The sequence below is a fragment of the Gobius niger genome, assembly GCF_951799975.1.
Source record: "Gobius niger genome assembly, chromosome: 1".
In the NCBI taxonomy this organism is placed as follows: domain Eukaryota; kingdom Metazoa; phylum Chordata; class Actinopteri; order Gobiiformes; family Gobiidae; genus Gobius; species Gobius niger.
In genome coordinates, this window is record NC_136852.1 from 19,066,532 (window position 1) to 19,086,165 (window position 19,634).

The 19,634-nt window shown below is 40.2% G+C and overlaps 2 protein-coding genes across 2 annotated transcripts in view; one reads left to right on the forward strand and one right to left on the reverse strand.

Moving 5' to 3' along the window:
• The window catches only part of dph1 (diphthamide biosynthesis 1), a 36,852-nt gene extending 19,675 nt beyond the window's left edge, over positions 1-17,177 (reverse strand). Inside the window, exons 1-3 of the mRNA XM_079557243.1 lie at positions 17,095-17,177; positions 16,552-16,697; positions 12,319-12,382 (exon numbers count right to left, since the gene is read on the reverse strand). Coding sequence (XP_079413369.1) covers positions 12,319-12,382; positions 16,552-16,697; positions 17,095-17,150 — 266 coding nt within the window. The 5' untranslated portion in view covers positions 17,151-17,177. The remainder of the gene's footprint in view (positions 1-12,318; positions 12,383-16,551; positions 16,698-17,094) is intronic.
• Positions 17,178-17,966: 789 nt separating this feature from the next.
• Positions 17,967-19,634, forward strand: part of rtn4rl1b (reticulon 4 receptor-like 1b) — a 122,909-nt gene continuing 121,241 nt past the window's right edge. Inside the window, exon 1 of the mRNA XM_079557145.1 lies at positions 17,967-18,742. Within this exon, the coding sequence (XP_079413271.1) occupies positions 18,730-18,742 (13 nt within the window). The 5' untranslated portion in view covers positions 17,967-18,729. The remainder of the gene's footprint in view (positions 18,743-19,634) is intronic.

The following is a 19,634-nucleotide window of genomic DNA, read 5'->3' on the forward strand; positions in this document are numbered from 1 at the left end:
TGCCTGTATTGCAAGAGATGTCTGTCTTTAGCCGCAGATGAGGATTGGTAGATCATCAGTTAATCTCGCTACAGAAGGGACACAAGAAAAGAATTGGAAGAGTTGACGCCAAGTCTGGCAAAGGCACAGCAGTGTAAGCCGATTAGAGCTGGTGTGGTCTTGGCCTGGTCCATGAATGGCCTGGATTTATAAAAACATCTGGAAACAAAACAAAACAAGCACAACGGTCTGTGGCTTTAAGTGATTCAGAATCAGAAATACTTTGACACTCAACTATATGCTTTTTTATATTAATGTATATGTAGGGAAAACATGTAAGTAATAAGTAATTCAGAGTCTATTTTGGCATTGATGCCTGATGAGTCCAAAACAGCACTAAAGAAGGTCGCTTGGTTGTTGCAGCTCAAAAAATAAATAAAAGAAAATCTAAAAAAACATAAAAGGAAAAAGTATTTTATGGAATATTATCTTTTTGTTTTGTACAGGTTCCAAAAACATATTGTTCAGGTATTATAAACCAAGCAAAATTGACATACTGGTATCAGAAATAATTTAAAGATATCTAGGCCCAGTAATTCAGGCTAATTTCTGAACACATCCTGAGTGATGCAGAAATTGAAACTACTCAAAATTACCCCAAAAGACAAAGAGGATGGCATTAGCATGTCGAAATAATGTAAGGGAGGTAAGCTCAAGAGACAAGAGTTTTACAGAAAGCTAAAAACTACAGCTACCAGCAATTTGCAAGAAATGCTTTGTAGAGGAGGCAATTTACACAGTGAAATTATCACAGTGCGTCTGGCAAGTAGAGGTCACATACTGCAGTATGTGTGCATGCGTAGCCTTAAACATGAACAAAAAGTCAATTAAGTTTAATATGATCTCCTCAAGTGGAAACAAATAGATTTTCAGATAAATATCTCGTGAGGCTTTCAACCACTTGCTTATAAACAGGATTCAGATTACATCCCTTATTGTTTGATCGGCTGTATACATTTTTTTTAGTTTTGTAAGGAGACATGAGGTAGAGCTTATGTTTTTTTCTGTCCTTTCTCCTCCGACGGCAGCTCAGGTGAAGTGCAACAGCTGAGCCCAATACATAAAACAGCACAGCTCTGAAATATCCTGCAATGCTGTTTATGTTGGGTTTGGCCTCCACGCTGTGCGCATACAAGAGGGATTAAAAATGTTACTGTTGTGCAAAAGTCAAGTTCAGTCACGTTCGTCAGCACATCAGTTCGCACATCGATTTGGCATCAGTGTCAAATGTCAGAGTCCTTCATTGGCCCAAACCTCTCTCATGGATGTGGGCTTCAAAGCAGCATAAATGAATCATTGAGTATTCCTATTCTGAACAGTCATAAAAATACAAAAGATTTCAAATATTCCTTGACCAGCGCTGTTTGTTTAAAAGTCAGACAAAAGTATGAGCCATAGCACGTGAAATGGCGAAGGGAAAATAATCCCAGCGAAATCCCACCAAAGTTTGCTTTGCTTCGTGAGATCACTTCGGATGGACAAGAGGGAGGGCATCCTTAATAATCTTTTTTTTTCCCGATTTTTTTCCTTAAGTTAAAAACATGGTCATCATCAAGCAAATATTTACTAAAGCTACTACTATTGTTTTCTTATTGTTCTTATTTTTTATTTTTGGAATGCATTGTGCTGAAGTGCTGTGTTGTCTGGTCAAGACTGTTGTCTACTGTATGTTGTGTTGTTTTGTAATTCTGCCTTGGTGTTAGTTGTTAGTCAAATGTATTGTAACTGTTGAAATTGTTATGCATTGTTTGTTTGTCTTTGTTTGGGTTTTGGAATAATAAAATAATAATAAAAATTCCCCCCAAAAATGTCATTCTTTAGTGTAATTATCTAAATCGTAATCGAATTTCAATTAATTTACACACTCCTAATTTCGATGTTGTTAAGTTATATGAATGTGTCTAGGCACAGTTGCCCTGAGGTGAACTGGCAGAAGTGAGGAATCTGCACCCTTGGCCCCACGCACCATTTTCAGCAAAGCTACCAGGAAATCCCACATGGTTCCCCGTCCTGGATACTTCCCAGGTTAGCTTTCGAGATCAAATGAGATCGGGCATTCTCAGGGCAGTACTCAGTTAATGAGGTGTATTTTTCCACAACTGAACATACACTGTCCATATATTGTGATTGTGTCCTAGGGCAAGACACTTAAAAAGAACTTGGCTCCAGTGTCTGTATATTGTCCGGGGGATGGTTCCTACATAAGTGCTTTGAGTACTAAGGTAGCGAAGCGTTATATTGCTGTGACTATTTTACTAATTCATATGAGGATGTATCAGAAGGCTGCATTTGTGAACACGGAAATGTACATGACAAAAAATATATATATATTTCAGAAAGTCACTGAGTCCAATCAAGCATCTACACAACAAGGCAATAAACCACTGGAAGAGTCTAGTTTTCCTCTGCATTATTTCATGCTGATGAATGTGAAGAATGTTATCAGGGAGGCCTATGCGAGACATGAGATGCATCATGCGAACAGGCCATGGGTAATTACTGTGCAATGTAAAGGAACCCACTGGGAGAAGAGCCATCCAAGGGCATGGAGATACAATGTTCCAATGAGTGTGCGTGAAAGCATTTGATTCATCCTGCATCTGAATTTCTGCAGCTGTGCTGCCCCCCGTGTCTCCAGTGCCCCTCCATCATTATTGGTTTGACTCATATCACCCTACACACCACAGCTATTGCAACTGAAACGTCATTAAGATCTAATTAAGATGTTAAACAAGTCTGTGAACTCCAGAACAGCATTTGGTAATTAGGTCTTTAGCACACAACTCAATATGAGTGAGAAATTGCCAAACGATTTACAACTGTGATATAAAACTAATGGGCTTGGTGCTGGCTGCAAATTCAAGACGGCCCTCCTTTAATTTATTGGCATTGATTGCGTATGCGTTTGGTGATATGACCACCTGCGCCATTCACTGCACCATATTGTTTTTCCTATAAGTGTGCCAGGTAACCTAACCATAGGAACAGTCTTTCTCCAACTGTTTGAGAAAAACATGTCTGAAAAGTCTATTCATAGTATTCTTGAGAAATTCTAGGACAAAGGCCACTTATTATTATTTTTTTCCTTACAAAATCTGATCATACTGAACACCAATTTGTTATAGTCTGAGAATAGACCTTTACCAACATCATTTTTGATTTTTATTCAATATCATTTTTGATTTTCAGCAGGAACTTTCTTGATCTGAGACCTGTATCATGTCTTCAAATGCTTTTCAACAGAAAAAGTAATGTGACTGAAATTAAAGGTGAAAACAGAAACCAAATTTCCTAAAAGGGATATCAATCTCAATACTTCCAAAGCATTTCAAAAGACAAAAATGGAGTATACATGCAGACACACAGCTCGAATGTGACGACGATGAAAGCTTTTCATTAATAAAAACTTCAGTCCCCCACAATGGTTGGCCCAATGACAGCTGAGTGAAAATGAAAGAAACTGAAGAAGCAATCAAAAAGTCCCATCACCTGCACCACGGCTTTACTGGAAAATGCTTAGAAAACCTGACACAAAACGACAAACTGGCACCCGCTAAACTCCTCAGTCATCAGGTGTGCTAATCTAATTTGCACATTTGCATGCTCTCTTCTTTTGCTCAATGATGTTTTAATTTCGGCAGGGGCTGTTCTCATAAAAGGAAACGGAATTAAACACAGCCAGATAAATTTGAAAGTGGGAATGTGTTTTTTTTTTTTTTTTTCTCACTACACTTCAATCTATTTGAAGTCTTGTCTTTGGAAAGTTCTCAGGTCAATTTTGTCAAAGCTTCAAATCTCCTGCAAAGGTTACACAGTTAAAACCTAGAATCCAAACCCAATCCAGGGTTAGGCCAAGATTGATAAGGAGAATTGGAATTGGCAGAAGGTGACGGCCGGGGATGGTGCATTACACATTACATATACGCAATAGATAGGATAGAGGTTGAGAGAATGACCCAAGAGAGAGAGATAAATGGAGAAACCTAGTAAAGAGGTTGTTGACATGAACATACAATAAAGATAATAATGTGAATATCCGGTCGTACCTTCAATTCCAATGCGGTACCAATAATAAAAGTCCAAAATAGTTGCTTGAATTAAAAAATAAATAAATAAATACCTGTATGCAACTTAATTTGTGATCCAATAATTATATTAAAATTAAATTAAATAATAAGAAAACTAATACTAAATAAATCGCCACTTGCATTGGCTTGTTCATTTTAGAACTTATTTCAAGATTTCATTATTCGTTTTTTAAAGCCCGTCGGCCCCGCCCTCCTCCCAGCTACAACTCATGGTGCCTGAGATCAGGAGATGGGACTCAGTTTTGGGGAGAGAAGCCTCTGCAACAAATATGACACGTTGTTCCGTTACCAAGGAGATTGTGTGGTCCTCTATTGTTATCATAAACTTGAATTAACAATACATTTCCAAAAGGTCATGGTTGTGTACAAATGCAGGAGTGGACTATTGATTTTTGCAGTAGGCAAATCTGTTATCTACAATGCGCCTTCAGCCTGACAAAGTACTCCCTTCCAAAAATACATTTGGCAGTGGGCAGCAGAGAGATTAAATGATTATGATCATGGATTGTTGTCATAGCGTGTATCTTTTTTTTTTTTTTTCTCAAAGTCACACAATATGTGCACTGCCTTGCCTTTATAAAAGATGATTTAAAACAGTTCACTATCAAACAACATTATCCACTTAGCTACATAAGATGGTAGGCTATAGCAGGTTTAGAAAGAATTGACTGTTGGAATCTACAGGCAGTGCAGCTAATCTTTCATTGGATCTTGAAAAATAATAAAGGAACGTTAATCTGGTTTGACACAGCTCTTATCAGATCTGAGGTGCTAAAGACCAGCATCAGGATAAGAGACCAAAGAGTGTGGAGATAGTGAGTGAGCAGGGCTGCTACACACGACGAAAGTCATGTTATAGCACTGCAGTAAATCTGCTCCACATTGTGAACTCAATATTTCACAAATACTGCAATTATTGGCAACACACCAATTTTTCAACACATATTTTTTAGCAACTAAGAATTTGAGTAAGTAATAATCATAATAATAATAATGCATTGGTTTTATATAGCGCTTATATGGACACAAAGACGCTTTACATTGCATTATTCATTCACTCCATACTTGGTGGTGGTAAGCTTCTATTGTAGCCACAGCTGCCCTGGGGTAGACTGACGGAAGCGAGGCAACCACCAACCACTTACTCACTCACTCCATTCGCCAGGCTTCCTGGTGTTCTCAAACGGTCTCCCATCCAAGTACCGACCAGGCCCTTCCCTGCTTAGCTTGCAAGTTCTGACGGGATCAGGCAGAGCAAAGGTGGTATGGCAACCATTATTAATGACTGATGATTAATAATGGTGATAGCTGAGTAATAAGTTATATAAAATTGGGTAGCATTTTCCAGCACAGTAATAGCATGGTTATATAGTATGTCGTACTCCTTTTTATCCGCTAAGAAAATCGACATGTTTAATTTTGGGTAACGAGACTTGTGTAAATGCTCACTTGACCGTATTTAAACAGGGAAACGTGGAAGAGCTTGGTCGCTTCTAACTTCACTCCTGTTTGGGTCCATAGAGAAGCGGAGGAGCGGCTAAATGCTCACAACATGTTTGATGTGTGTTTGCGTGACTGAGCGCACACGTAAAGACCAGTCAGTTACGCATCAACTCGTCTAAGCTAAGGAAAGAACATATAGCAGTATGCGAAAACGGTGGCCTATTTCTTTAATAGAAAGACTTTAAATTACCAACAAACATGCAAAATAGATTATCCCTTGTTATCTGTAAAAATCTTGCAAGCAAGTTGTAACTGTGCTGTGAAGTAAAGTGCAAATTAAAATTGGTGAAGGGTCAATTTTTGAATCACTTTAGCTTAAAAGGTTACGGTTAGATATACAGTGCATCAAAACAGGCTTTATCTGTCATGTCGGTTCTTGTTCATGGCAAGACACAGCTTTTACTGCTTCTCTGGAGGGATTCAATTGTTCTTTCATGACAGCTGAACCAATTTCCAAGGTGCTCTCTGTCAAAAAGACATTATTTTTACACCATGTCAGCACCTATTAGGACTTCTATTGTGTGTGGACATGATGTACTCCTCCATGTGATGGGATTTAGAATGAGCCGCACGGACTGGGTGTGGTCCAAGTTACTATTGGAATGATATGAAACCTGGACCAATTGCAGGTTTAGGTCTAGTTTTATTTTGAAGTGTTCTTGCAACTTAGCAACACTGACCATGATGGTAGTGAGCGTTCATTAAGCCCCATGACATGGCTGCACAGTATATTGCATAATTATCATTGTCACAACAGGAGGTGGTGCGAAATACAATATTTTCCTACTTTTCTGTAATGGCAGTTGCAACAATGCAAAGTTATCGTTGCCCATCTTATTAAATTGCCAAATCTTTTTTTTTTTTCTGATACACTGTCTAAATGTGTATGCATACCATTCAATATTTTGACATTTTAGTGCAAACTTGTTCAAAATCCCACTTTTATGCCTAAAACTGAAAGGGAAACACCGTCTTTACATGTCCCCCATGCATGGTACACTGAAATGTACAAAAGTTCAGTTTCCGTCATGATATAATTATTTTCTTTCTTCCTATAGTGCTGCCCTACACTCATGAAAACTCAGACCAACTATCCCCATGCAGCCTGTTTAAGATGCATACATATGGTGCATTCATATATTTCACAGAATGGTGCTACAGCTCATCTGTGCTGTGGGAGCTGTGAAGACGGAGCCTGTGAGGGCAGGAGGCGTTGAGGCTCTTTCCTAGTGGCACAGCTGACATTTTCCCAGCGACACTGTAGGTTGCTTTTACATAAATGATTCAATCTGCTGTGTACAAAATCGAGGCACGTGTGGTGATAGATGTGAGAGTGTGAGTGCACACGATACATTTTTTAATTTACAAATAGACAGCATCTGACTGCCAGGCTGCACCACCAGGGAAGTGTGCTGACAGATACATCCAACTCTACATGCAGAAAAGAAACAGGACAGGTACAGCACTGATGGGCTCCATCACATGCTGTGTTGAATCATAATCACAAACTCCTCCGTGATCTTCTGAGATCCAACTGCCTCCACACCAGCTTTCTCACTCACTCATCAGACCTGGCTCTATGCTGTCTTTTGTTCTGCCGGCCATGTTGGCACCTCTCACACACTTGTAAGACTTGTTACTTTGGTAAAACTTTCAGAGAAGTCCTAAATATCAATAAAAAATATAATTCTGGAAATTATATTATTCACACACAAAACTCATAGATACAATAGAGACAATTATCTGCAATCAAATCTAAATTGCTTATTTATAAAATTTTAATCGTTGCAATTAGCAAATTGCCAAGACTGTTGTCAGTAATCTATTGCAGAAACAACAAACTAGTCTGTCTTTATTGTGATTTACATATATGCAACTTAAAAATCCACTACAAACAAGATTCTTGTTTTTGTTTAGCAGTTCACGCAAATGTTAAAGCAAACCCGATTAAAATGAATGTGAATTCATATCTGAATCTGGCTTTAAAACAAAACTTGTGTAACCACAAATGTATTACTTATCAGAAAAATCTATTTTTTATATTTTCCAAATAAACATCCCTATTAAACTGAATTGCTTACATCTTGGTTACTTACGTAAAAAACAAATTATGAAATACTTTGAAATAGAAAACTTGCTCGATACAGACAGTCCTGTACTGCTCAGTCTATACCCACAGCATTGTCTTACACAGAGTGGCAACATAAATACTGGAGTTTATATAGTATCCCTGCAAGCAGGAATGAGACAGCTGGGTTACTGTCAAAGGCAATCAAACATATGGTAAGGTGACAGCATATGCATCACTGCCTGCCCGCCCAAGCCCAAACCCACTCCTTTTTTTTTTTTAAGTCCTGGCAAGCCTCTTTCTGTTCCACTGTCACACAGCAAGTCTCTAAAATCAGATGTGATGACAAGAAGAACAGCAGTAGGTAAAAACAAAACAATAAAAGGAACATAGATGGAAATAGAATACATTGTGAGCTGGTGGTTGCAATGTCATGTATTTTTAAGAGCAGACTTGCGAAAGGGAAGGGTCTCAACCATAAAGTTATAGTAAAACTCTCAATTCCATGTTGCATTTGCTTGTTTAGCCAAATACAAGTGAATTTTCTTTAGAGGTAAGGTTATTTAAACAAATGAAAGTACGAAAGACAATCTTAACAACACTGATGTATAGTATACAGGTGCTCGACATATAATTAGAATATCATGAAAAAGTGCATTTACGTCTGTTGTTTAACTTAAACTGTAGAACTAATATATGATAGACTCATTACATGCAAAGTGAGATATGTAGCCTTTATTTGTTATCATTTTGATTATTATGGCTGAGCTTGAATGTTTTAAAAATGGACTGTAAGTCATAATCATCAAAATTATAACAAACAAAGGATTGACATATGTCACTGTGCATGTAGTGGCCCTCGTTTATCAAACTTGCGTACGGTGAAATCAGAGCGTATGTGGGGTGTACGAAAAATTACCGCCTGTTTTGGCATTTATCAATCTGAGCCGTACACCTGGCGTACAGTACGCTCAAATCCTACACCAAGTCAGGAGGTGGTGCACATGATACACCAATTTTAACTAAACACTAAACAGTGCAGGGAAACAGTTTTTCGCAGCATAATTGCATTGCCGCACCGCATATCATCCACATCGATGATTTAAACATGAAACAAGGCTACAGCGTTATGTTTATGGGCAGACTTGATTCAATGTTGCGCTGCATCGACATGCTCCTCCACGCCACGGGTCGAGCTCAGGCTCAGCCCGACCAGAGACACTAGAACCTGGACTGCGGGCCATAGAGACACTCATGGTGTTTTTTTTACTTATTTTCTTTTTTAACAAAAAAGACCACTGCTGCTGCGCAAACTTTGTGTGGATGGCTGCCCCGCCACACATGCCGCTGCCGTCGGGACACCGGGACTCACCTGGGTCTTCGTGAGGCCCTGCTCCGTGTTCTGGCTGGTTTGAGCGTCAAGTCTGTGGACCATAATTCCGTGGCGCGAGCAACCCGGGTGTCAAATAAATCCTTCGATAGCACCACAGCTTTCTTCGGTCCGGACGGGTTCGTAAGGTCCGGGAGTGGCGCGCGCAGGGTCTGCTGACCGCGCGCTCTCCTCTCCTCAGGGGGAGGCTCGTCCCGTTGTCGGGCTGTCTTCGGTCTGGACGGGTTCATTAGGTTCCGGTTGGCTGTGAGCTCTCCGCGCACCTGTTCTCTCCTTCAGGCCAAAAGACGCGTAGTTCTGCCCCTGGCTCCAGCGCTGAGTCCGCGGAGCTGACAGCTGCTTTTCGCTGGTTCAGTTCATGGTCCAGAGTCTGCTCGGACTGCAGCGTTACATCCACGCTTTCTTCTTTTCACTACACATTTTTTTTTTTTATGTGGTTTAATTTTATACCCTTTTTTATATAGGCTAATTAGGCCTACAGCGTATTTAATAAAGTTTTTTTTTTTATCTACCCATTTCTTTTCAGTGAATGTGATTTCTAATAGATTCTTTAATTTTTCTCACGCACAAAAATATCATATTTGTCCTGGTTGGAGAAATGTTCCTTTTTTGCCGTGTTTCGTATGTGCGTGCCATAAAACCCGTGGGTGAGGCCTCCTGATTATGAATATTTTTGGGCGTGTCATTCAAATGACGCTGGGATTTCTCCGTGGCATTTACCATCAGCTTCTTTTGCGTACGGAGAGATCTGAGCGTAAAGCACAGGTTTATAAATGCCACGCGCACTTTGGCGTATATCGCAAATACACCCACACGTACACCGTTTTTGTACGCAATGTTGATAAATGAGGGCCAATGAGTCTATATCATATATTAGTTTCACATTTTAAGATGAAAAACAGAAGTAAATGCACTTTTTCATGATATTCTAATTATATGACGAGCACCTGCAGTTGTGTGTTTTCATGCCAACACACTGCATGGATGCATCTATAGATAAATAGCATTATTTTACAACAATTTGTACTAAACAGGTCTCCCAGCTGCACCTCACAAACCTCAGTGCGGGGGTCTGTTTGCTGCTGAGAACTTGATTAACATTGAGCAATCACAAAATGTATCAGAAATAGAGCAATTTAAATAGTAGAGCCTAATGTTCACACACAGTCCATCTAGTGCTTTAAATTTCATAGAAAGAGTATGGAAAGATAAAAGGCATTTCTCTGAGTATGAGACAAGAGGCTGAAACAGAGCTCATGAACAAAGAGAGAAAGGGGTATTAAATGCGCCAGAGAAAAGGCAATTAGTGTAATTGTTTCCATCAGAAAAGACAGGCCTGACTTCACTGCCAGTGAGGATTGCTACTTCGTCAGTACAGAGGGAAAAATGATAAAACCTCTTTCTATTTTTGATCATTTAGGTGATAAATGAATGTGTCATCTTCTGGTGTCAAGCACAGCATAAAAGCAAGAGGCGTCTGATGATGTGAATTTCCTGTGTGAAATCAAATATAAAACCATTCACAAAAGTTTACTGCCGCTTTTGCCACTCTATTCTTTGACGTGTCCATCTCAAAATTAGGTTAGCATCGACCAAATACCTAAGAACCAAATCCATCCTAGCGTTTAATGATGAGAGCCATTTGGGTAGAAACACTTACGAGTTGCTGGTCAAATAAGCCCAAGCTTCAAACTGGAAGAAAATTATTTGTTGTGATTTATGACCACAGTTACATAATAACACCTATCTCTGAAATTTATGTTGGTGGATCCGAGCAGTAGCATCAGGAAGTGATAAAGTGCCAGAGTGCAGCAGGGCATAAGAACACAATACAAAAGGCAATTAACAAGAATAATATCTCCCCGCTCTCTCCAAATGTGGACCAGAGCGAACGTGGTTTGACCTTAAAACATCAGAATATCTCCAAATAGTACTTCATACTACAATATAAAATTTGAAACATTTAAAATGATCAAACGTGCATGGTTTATTTAGAGATCTGTAAAGTACAGTAATATTCGAAGCAGCTTTAGGATTTCTATATAATTCCCTGTTTTGTTTACCTTTGTTCACCCAGGAAAATCGAATTGAGATTAAAATCCTCTTTTTCAAGGGAGTCCTGGCCAAGAGGCAGCACAGATACAGTTACAGAATTACAAACAATTTAAATGGTTATTATAAAAAACATTTACAATTTAAAGAGGTCGAGTACTCTCAATCTGGACCAGTGTTGTTTTTGGCAGCCCTTTTAGTTTTAGTCTTAGTCTTTTGGACGAAAACGCTTTTAGGCTTAGTCACATTTTAGTCATTTCAAAATGTGATAGTTTTAGTCACGTTTTAGTCAGACGAAAATTAAAAAGGTTTTTGTCACGTTTTCGTCTGTTTCATTATAAGAAATTATAATTAATTTCAATTGGAAATTGGGATAAATAATAGCTATCTATTGGTTTTCTATAGGTTTTGACAAACAGATTACACCACGATCGGCACTGGCAGAAGTGGTAGGCCTACTGTGAACAGTACTTTTCCCAAAAGCGCCCGCTCTCCTCGTCCTCTGATCATCGCTTCGAGATTTTTTTTATTTATTTTTTACCAACAGTGCTGTCTGCACATACGTAGCCTACATCAACGTGCTTTCTGTGTTCATACGGCACGGTATTGAAAACTGTCCTGAGAAATAATAGTCCCTGTGACATGGATGTCAGACGCTCCGAGGAGGATGTACGCTGGCAGTGACCGCATGCTACGGGGAAAGAGAGAGAGAAAGAGGCGCCGCTGCCGGGCGCATCATGAGCAGCACGGCGCCGCTCCGTGTCACGTTTACCGTGTGTTCTCTCACTCCGCGCACAAACTCTGTTTGTGAACGATCTGACGAAAAACTTTCTCCCATTTTTGTCTCGTCTCGTCTTATTGACGTAAACTCGTAAACGTCTTGTCATGTTCTAGTCCCCAAAGAGCTAATTTTAGCTCGTCATCGTTACGTTAACGTCATTAAAAAAAAGGGGCGGTCAACGAAAAGATATTGTTATCGTCTTCGTTGACGAAAACAACACTGGTCTGGACTTAAAAGCGTTAAATGGAATAAATTCAGTTATTTTCCAGTCTTTTCACAACATGTTTCAGGGAATAAAATGTAGGTTGATTTTGAGCCGGGAAATTTGAACAAAAAAAATTCACTCAGTGTCTATTTTATATTACGGATGGATTGATAAATGTATACATGTTCCTACCTCTCAATAATGTCCGCGATGACACACGCAAACATTTGGAGGCCTTCTGGAAGCTGCAGAGCCACTGGGAAATAGAAAAAGTGAAATGTAAAGCTTATATGGCTGTGGCAGAGTGGCAGCGACAACTTATTTAATAAAAGCTCAACACAAGTATATACATAGCCTTTGCCTCCAGTTCAGAGCACTGCACTGACGGCTAATACTGACATTTCAGGACAATTTCCCTTCAGACTGTTGGTTTATTTTAGAGGGACTCAGATGTAGTCCATTCCAATCATCTAGAGTCTAGCTCCACAGCTCACAACCATTAAACTTAATATTGTCTCTGCCCCATGTCTAAGACTACCACGCTCATAGTCTATGGATGATTATGAGTCATAGGCCACCTTCTCACTGCAGAACAGCACAATAGAGCTCCTGACAATGTCAGATAGTGATGAGATGGAGTATTTAAAAAGGATACGATTACGTATTACCGTCAATATAATGTGACAGTGAAATGAAAATGAAGTCTTGTGTGAGTCTTGTGACTCAAACAGACCTATATCACATGACTCGTATAATACAGAGATGGGTAATAATTATAGAGGAACCTCGAACACTAATTTCATTTAATGGATGCATTGTTGAGAATAACTGGATTGTGGAAATGCAGATTGTTCTTAAAGATGGACAGAACAGTGATAATACAATTTGACAACTCAATTCAAAACTCATTTTGTTAACTTTTTTACAGTAATTGCGATTATGACAAGATTCATTTTAAAGTGCACATAGAAGACATCCAGAAGCAATTCATGTTTTAGAGATGACTGAAATACTGTATAACAACTGTAATACTGTTGCTGTTAAAAAAACACCAGAGGGTTGCCAGGTTTCATGCAGAAAAATACCTAATTTTGTTATTTGCGAAGTATATCTTGCATTATAAATGCAGCAATAGTGATTTCCCAATTGCCACCAGTCAAACAGCAATCTCAATTCCATTATAATTAACCTCGCAGAGATAATCTAACAGACTGTACAACTCAGGCAACTTCAAAGCGATCGCTCTATTGTTTTGACTCTTCCCGTCAAACTGATGAACAAATTGGTATACAAAGAGCAATTCCTGGTTGCATGAAGATAATCAAACACCTATGAAACTCTGAATTACTAATCCCTGTCAGAGAGGAGTGGATATCTAACTTTATTTACTCCTTTATCAAGTATTCTGGTCACAAATCTACATGAATACGCTGAAGATAATATGGAGATTTCAAGACGAGCGGAATGCAGAATAGAAAACCAGGGGTAGTGTTCATAGAAGGCAGGTAAATGGTGTTCTGTGATAGAGCGATAGATGGAGAGTCAGTGGAAGAGCAGCAGTACGGCTTACAGATGAAAGGTTAAGGGATCACTAGCACACTCCATGCAGGCGGTGAGAGACAAGTCATTACTGAGAAAAGGCCAAGTTTATTAGCAGACAAAGGTTTCAGTACACACCTCTGCCACAGCTGACAAAGGCAAAGAGCTTTCTCTATCGGCAGACTACTGAACAAAAGGTGAATCACAAACAGGAGACCGTACTGAAAATATGAGCTAAATGTTGGAGGCCAAGCGAAAAGCAACTTCCGTTCACTGAAAAGAAGCTAATATAAAAGACTTCATATCTTCAACACTCTAACTAGCTAATCAAAAATAAAATATCCTCACAACTTATTACAAGCGTAGCGTATAGTACAAAGATGTTCCTCTGAGAAGCTCCGTAATTCTTGTACTGACTAGAACTCATCACAATAACTTTATAAGAGAAGTTTATATAGGATCTGGATAGGACCTGAGAGCAGAATGGGCTCCACGTCTCTGGGTTGCCAGATACAATGGCTAAAACTTGTTTGCAATAAACATAAAAGAAACTCTATGGCTGTGTCCGAAAGTCCACTTTAGCCGTAACTCCCCATTCACTACATGGTGCCACAGTATATAGTGAGCAGATTATTGACTGTCGCTGTTAGACTCATTGAACTCATTCAGACATAACTCACGACTTTCTCCTTGTTGCAAATCACGTGATCCTCGCGCTCAGGTAAAAACACACTCCGGAAAAAAAGCATTTCTGCATTGAAGACCAACCAAATAGTGGCAATTCAAAAAGGGGACAGGATTATTACAACTCATGGAAATCTAGATTGGAAATAGCAATCGTTACCAGGGCAAATGTGGCGGCCACCTTGCGATTGTCTGATTAGCCAAATTCTAAAAGGTAATGTAAAAAGAGGGATTATTTTCATCAGATACATCAGATACCCAGAGACCCAGAGAAAAGGTGTCATGAGACAGCCGACGTTTATTTTGAATGACGTTTTAGCAGTTTAGGCTAGATCAAAGAAGAGTCAATTTTTATAATCGTCTATAATCGACAGACTTGCACATTTTTGTGGACAGAAACAACTCCACTCGTTTATTCGTTCTTTTAATTTGTGAGATTTAGTCCTAGTAGTTTTTTTGTTTTTTTTGACTGGGCACCCTCTGGAAAAACATAAATCAGTGCCTTTCGACACCATAGATCTAATCATTAGAGATTAGTAGGTCCCATTCAGCTCCATTCATTGTAATGGTCCCGAGACGTCTGTGAAATTTACAGGGCGCTCAATCTCCTCCTGAGCCTTAAAACTGCAAAAAGGTGAGGAGCCCTGGACTTGCAGTAACCTGGCTAACGCCAGACTAAAATCACATGTGATATTTAGTCTGGGGACCACCAATTCATTTTCTCGTAGGAGAAGTGTGGTTTACGATCGCCCATAGCCGTTTATTGGGCGCTAAGAATGTCTATCATGCGTCTGCACGTAGCCATAGCCAATCGTATCATCGCATCAGATGACGTATGATGTCCCGCTATAAACTTTCGAGCTAAAGCTTGATCAAAAAATAGTGTTGCGTCTGCTGCTGTCATTTTGGATCTGTAAAAAAAACTTTTTTTTTTTCATAATTAAACTACAAGCTTCTGTATATCGAAGAGCGCGTCATCGTCTTGCCGTCCTCCTCGTTCTGTGATTGGTTCCCAAATCAATGCGAAAATTTTGGCCATGGTCCCCAGGTTGCTGTGCAGTTCGAAATAATTCGAGCGCACACAGCAGTCTGCCGTTAGCCAGGCAAGACTCGCGGGGCGGGCTGAGCCTCCACAGAGCTCTAGAGCTTGATTGATAGGCTCTGGAGCCAGTCAATGCACTGAAAAGGCTTCCACTTTTTAGTGCTAATGCACAAAAACTAGTGTGGTTTAAAATATGTCACCTAGCCCTGCATTATCACATGGGTCATAGAAATGTTTTAGAAATAATTTACCTCTTTGGAGCCAGGCTTTTAAGTAGTGCTAGGGAAGGTCAAAGTGCTCATTGAAACGCTGTCTACCAAGTGTCTTTTGGAGTCGCCTCTGGCCACCGGGGGGTGGTACTACAGCAATGTCAGCTCACAGCCATGAGAAGCGTGACACACACAGGCCTTTGCTCAGCCCTATCAGATCCCATCAGACCTCGGAAGAGCCTGGTTGGTACTTGGATGGGAGACCGTTTGGGAAATCCAGGAAGCCTGGGGGAACGTAGTGTGTGAGTGAGTGGTTGGTGGTGGTCAGAGGGGCTGATGCCGCAGATTGGCAGCCTCACTTCTGTCAATCTACCCAGGGGCAGCTGTGACTACAGTAGTAGCTTACCACCACCAAGTTCCAATCTGAATAAGCTGAATTGGTTAAAAAATGTGCGAGTCACATTTTTCCCATGTTCCCCATAGGTCCCATTGTGGATGCTCACAATGAGACCTATGGGACGCAACGGACACAACCACGCCACACTGTATCAATCATGACTTACATCTGAAATGGTTGGAATGACCGACTGCACTGACACCACATACATGAGAAGCGTCACAACAAATTATCGATTACTATCTTATGGACCAAGGTCTCCCTGAACTCAGGGAGGGGCTTAAATCAGGCTTATACTCTCTAGTTTGTCCCCAGCTTCAGAAACACGAGAATATGCAGATTATAAACGTTTTTTTTTTCATACTGGCATTTTCAGTTCTTAAGATATAGCCCTCAGACAGCGGTGAAATTGCTAAATTAGTTTTAACAATGAATGAATGAATTAAACTAAACTAAAGAGAATACTTATTCATTATGGCAAGGTTTTGAAAAAAAAAAAATCTCAGTATTTAGATTGCTATTGCTGGAAAATGAGTCGTGTTGACCAAACCCACCTCTTTTAGCATTTGCTTGTCTTACTCTCCACACTGTCTTGTGGATTTCGAAGTTGTAATTTGGAGGCAGGGCCTTGATGGCATCTTGAAGCTCTGGGTCGTGCAGGATTTCTTCAGGGATCTGATTGGCTACTCTCCGTGGTCCCCTCACTGTTTACAAAACGACACAAGTTATACATGACTGTAGAAAATGGCATCATCTATAATAGCTCTAAAAATGTAAAGAAAGCAGTATTACATTTTCAATTGTACAGATATTTCGATTAATGCAAAGAATGCGTAAAATAGCTGCGCAAGCAGAGTCCTTCGTGGAACCATTTTGGCAGGAAAATAACCACATCCAAAAGCGGAAAGTTATTTATATTTAGTTTTAAATGGCGCAATCGAAATAAAACAAATAGGCTACTGGGAACCCAACCGGATACATTAGGTCATGCCTACGCACGTTTGCGCTTTGACGACGTGTAGCCCCCACAAAAGGCTGTTCCGTCTACGACAGTACAAGTATCTAGGTCTATGACGAGTTTTTAGAGTCCGTTATACTTGCCCGGTGCCTTTTTCACAGGAACAATCTGCGTTTCACTCGTGAGGGCTGCCATCTTTCCCGATCCAAACACACATGTGAGAAACTGAAAGGCAAAACTAATCGAGAGTCGAGGCGTTCAGGGGCGAGAGGAGAGCGCCGAAAGAGCATAAGTACGGACAGTACGGACAGTACGGACAGCACATAACAAATAATAAAGCAGGCCGCAAAACAATATTTATTAATATAATAGCCTATAGCATCTGAAATGAAGGAAAGACAGTGCAGACAAAACTATTTGTTTTTATAATTTATGATTATTTCTTTATTTTCAGAATTTATTATATTATTATATATGTTCATATAAAACTAAAAACTATACCTTTTTTCACTCTTTGTCTTAGCCATTCTTTTTTTTCATTGTTTTTTTTTCCCCAGAAGGATTTTTCAATGCCTAATTCCTATTCGGATTATTGCTTTGAACCCCACAAAACCGGGTCAAATTTGGCGAATCACAAGCCTATAAAAAAGAGACAAGAAAGACAAAATCTTAAATCTAATAGCCTAATGTAGACTAAGTAATCTAATAAACTATGTCAACAAAACAAATGCTCGAGTTAATGCATGAAACGTAAAAATCCCTTATTTTGAAACTAGTGGAAACTTGCAATAATGTCCCCTCATAATTGTGTCAGTTACTACAGGAAAAGTTGATCTGTTCTCCTTAAATAGGCGACCCGTCGACTATAAGCCTATAATATGAAGACGACAATCATTCCTAATTGGCCTTTTTATCCAGAAATCTTCTGTGGATGATTTTGCACAGACTTAGGCGTGTTTTGTTTATGCTGTGCGCTATCGTGTTTCCTGCGGTGTGGGCCAGCGTCTGCACGGTGCAGGGAGGCAGCCAGTCAGAGGCTTTGAGCAGGATGCTGCCCGCTGGAGCCACGCAACCAGTACAACACACTTTTCTCCTTCCTTGCGCGCGTCAAGCAGCCACGATCTGATCCATTGGCGTAAAGCCGAGAGGTCTTCTTAGACAACATCAGAGAGAAATGTAACAACTGAGGGCGAAGAGGCGAGCGAGAAAAGGGGGATTTTAAAGAAGACATCAAAGTCTGCATTATTAAGGAGGATTTGAGGAGACTGCGTTCGTAATCCGACATCAGAGGCGGAAGCCAAATAACTTATGTTAATTGGATATTTTAAAGAATACGATACTATTTCAATAGCTCTGGAACCGCTTTGGAGAAGATTGAGGTTGGTCATTTGATGCGAGTGTTTGCGCGTTTTGGAGACACTGATCGTCCGATTCCCCCCAAAAAATTGATTCGGAGCGTTTGGCTGTCAGCCTCCAAATAGGAGTTGGCTGTGCGGGACCAGGGCGCGCTTCACGCTGAGGAGACCCACGCTCACGTTTTTTTTTTTACGATGTTTTAGAAGCTCTGCGACGATTGTTCTACAAACTTTGTTCTCGTATGAGCGTGTGTTTAACGCCTGCCGTCCACAGTGGGGACCAGTGGATGAATAAGTGACAAGCGACAGTGAAAAGGCGTGATCCGCATCTTACACAAACTACACCGAGTTCAAGTCTGGAATGTAGGAGCAGATGAATCTCAGTGGATAGAGGAGGACCAACACTTAACGACTGCAAAATGTTCACACGGGGTAAGTTTTTTCTTTTCTGCCTCTTTTTTAACATAAGTTTCCCCTCATGACTTTCTTTTTTTAATTTGTTTTATCTCGTCAATCATTCCTGAAGCAAATCCACACTCGCTGCGCCCTTCTGGCTGGCTTTGGCACAATCCAGTTTTGCTGTCAATCCCCCTCTTTGATAGTTGGACTGTGGATTAAATCAAACCCATCACGGTGCGTAGTGGGTGGTTTTTAATGAGGCAAGATTCACATTTGTGCGCACATGTTTATAAAGGCTATCCCGTCTGAAGATTTGAGGGGATACATGCCTTCATCTGTGTAGAAGACAACGTGGACATGGCAATATGATATTAATACAGCTGATGCCGCAGTGCAGTTTATGAGTTGTACCCGGGTCACAAGGCTATCTCTTCGCTCGCGCTCCGGCATTATTATTTGCTGCGTGTCACTACATCTCGGAGTGATGGATCAAACTGCAGTCCACAAGGTTATTGTCCGTTGGCTACAAACTATATTAACACCCCAGACCTTTACCCCCCTCGTATCAAACTCGACTTTTAATATCCTAAGTTCCCTAACCCAGCTGGAACAATAGTCACTGAGTTGGAATCAGGCACATTAGGCGTGCCCTTAATTACTTGAACTCGCTAATTGGCTGCAGTGCCATTGACCGTCAATGTAACTGGGTGGCTGATAATCGGGTTGGGGTAAAACGGGGAACTCTCTAATGTCCATTGGCAAGGGTCTCCAAAATCCCAGGGGCCCATCCTTGAACCACTTGGCCTAAATACAGTAGGATTCATATTTCAGAGACTAACGTAAAGAGTCTAACTTAAAGAGGGGGTATTGTGCTTTTTTCAATCACATAGCACCAGTCTATATCACACTACAATGATGATGAAAC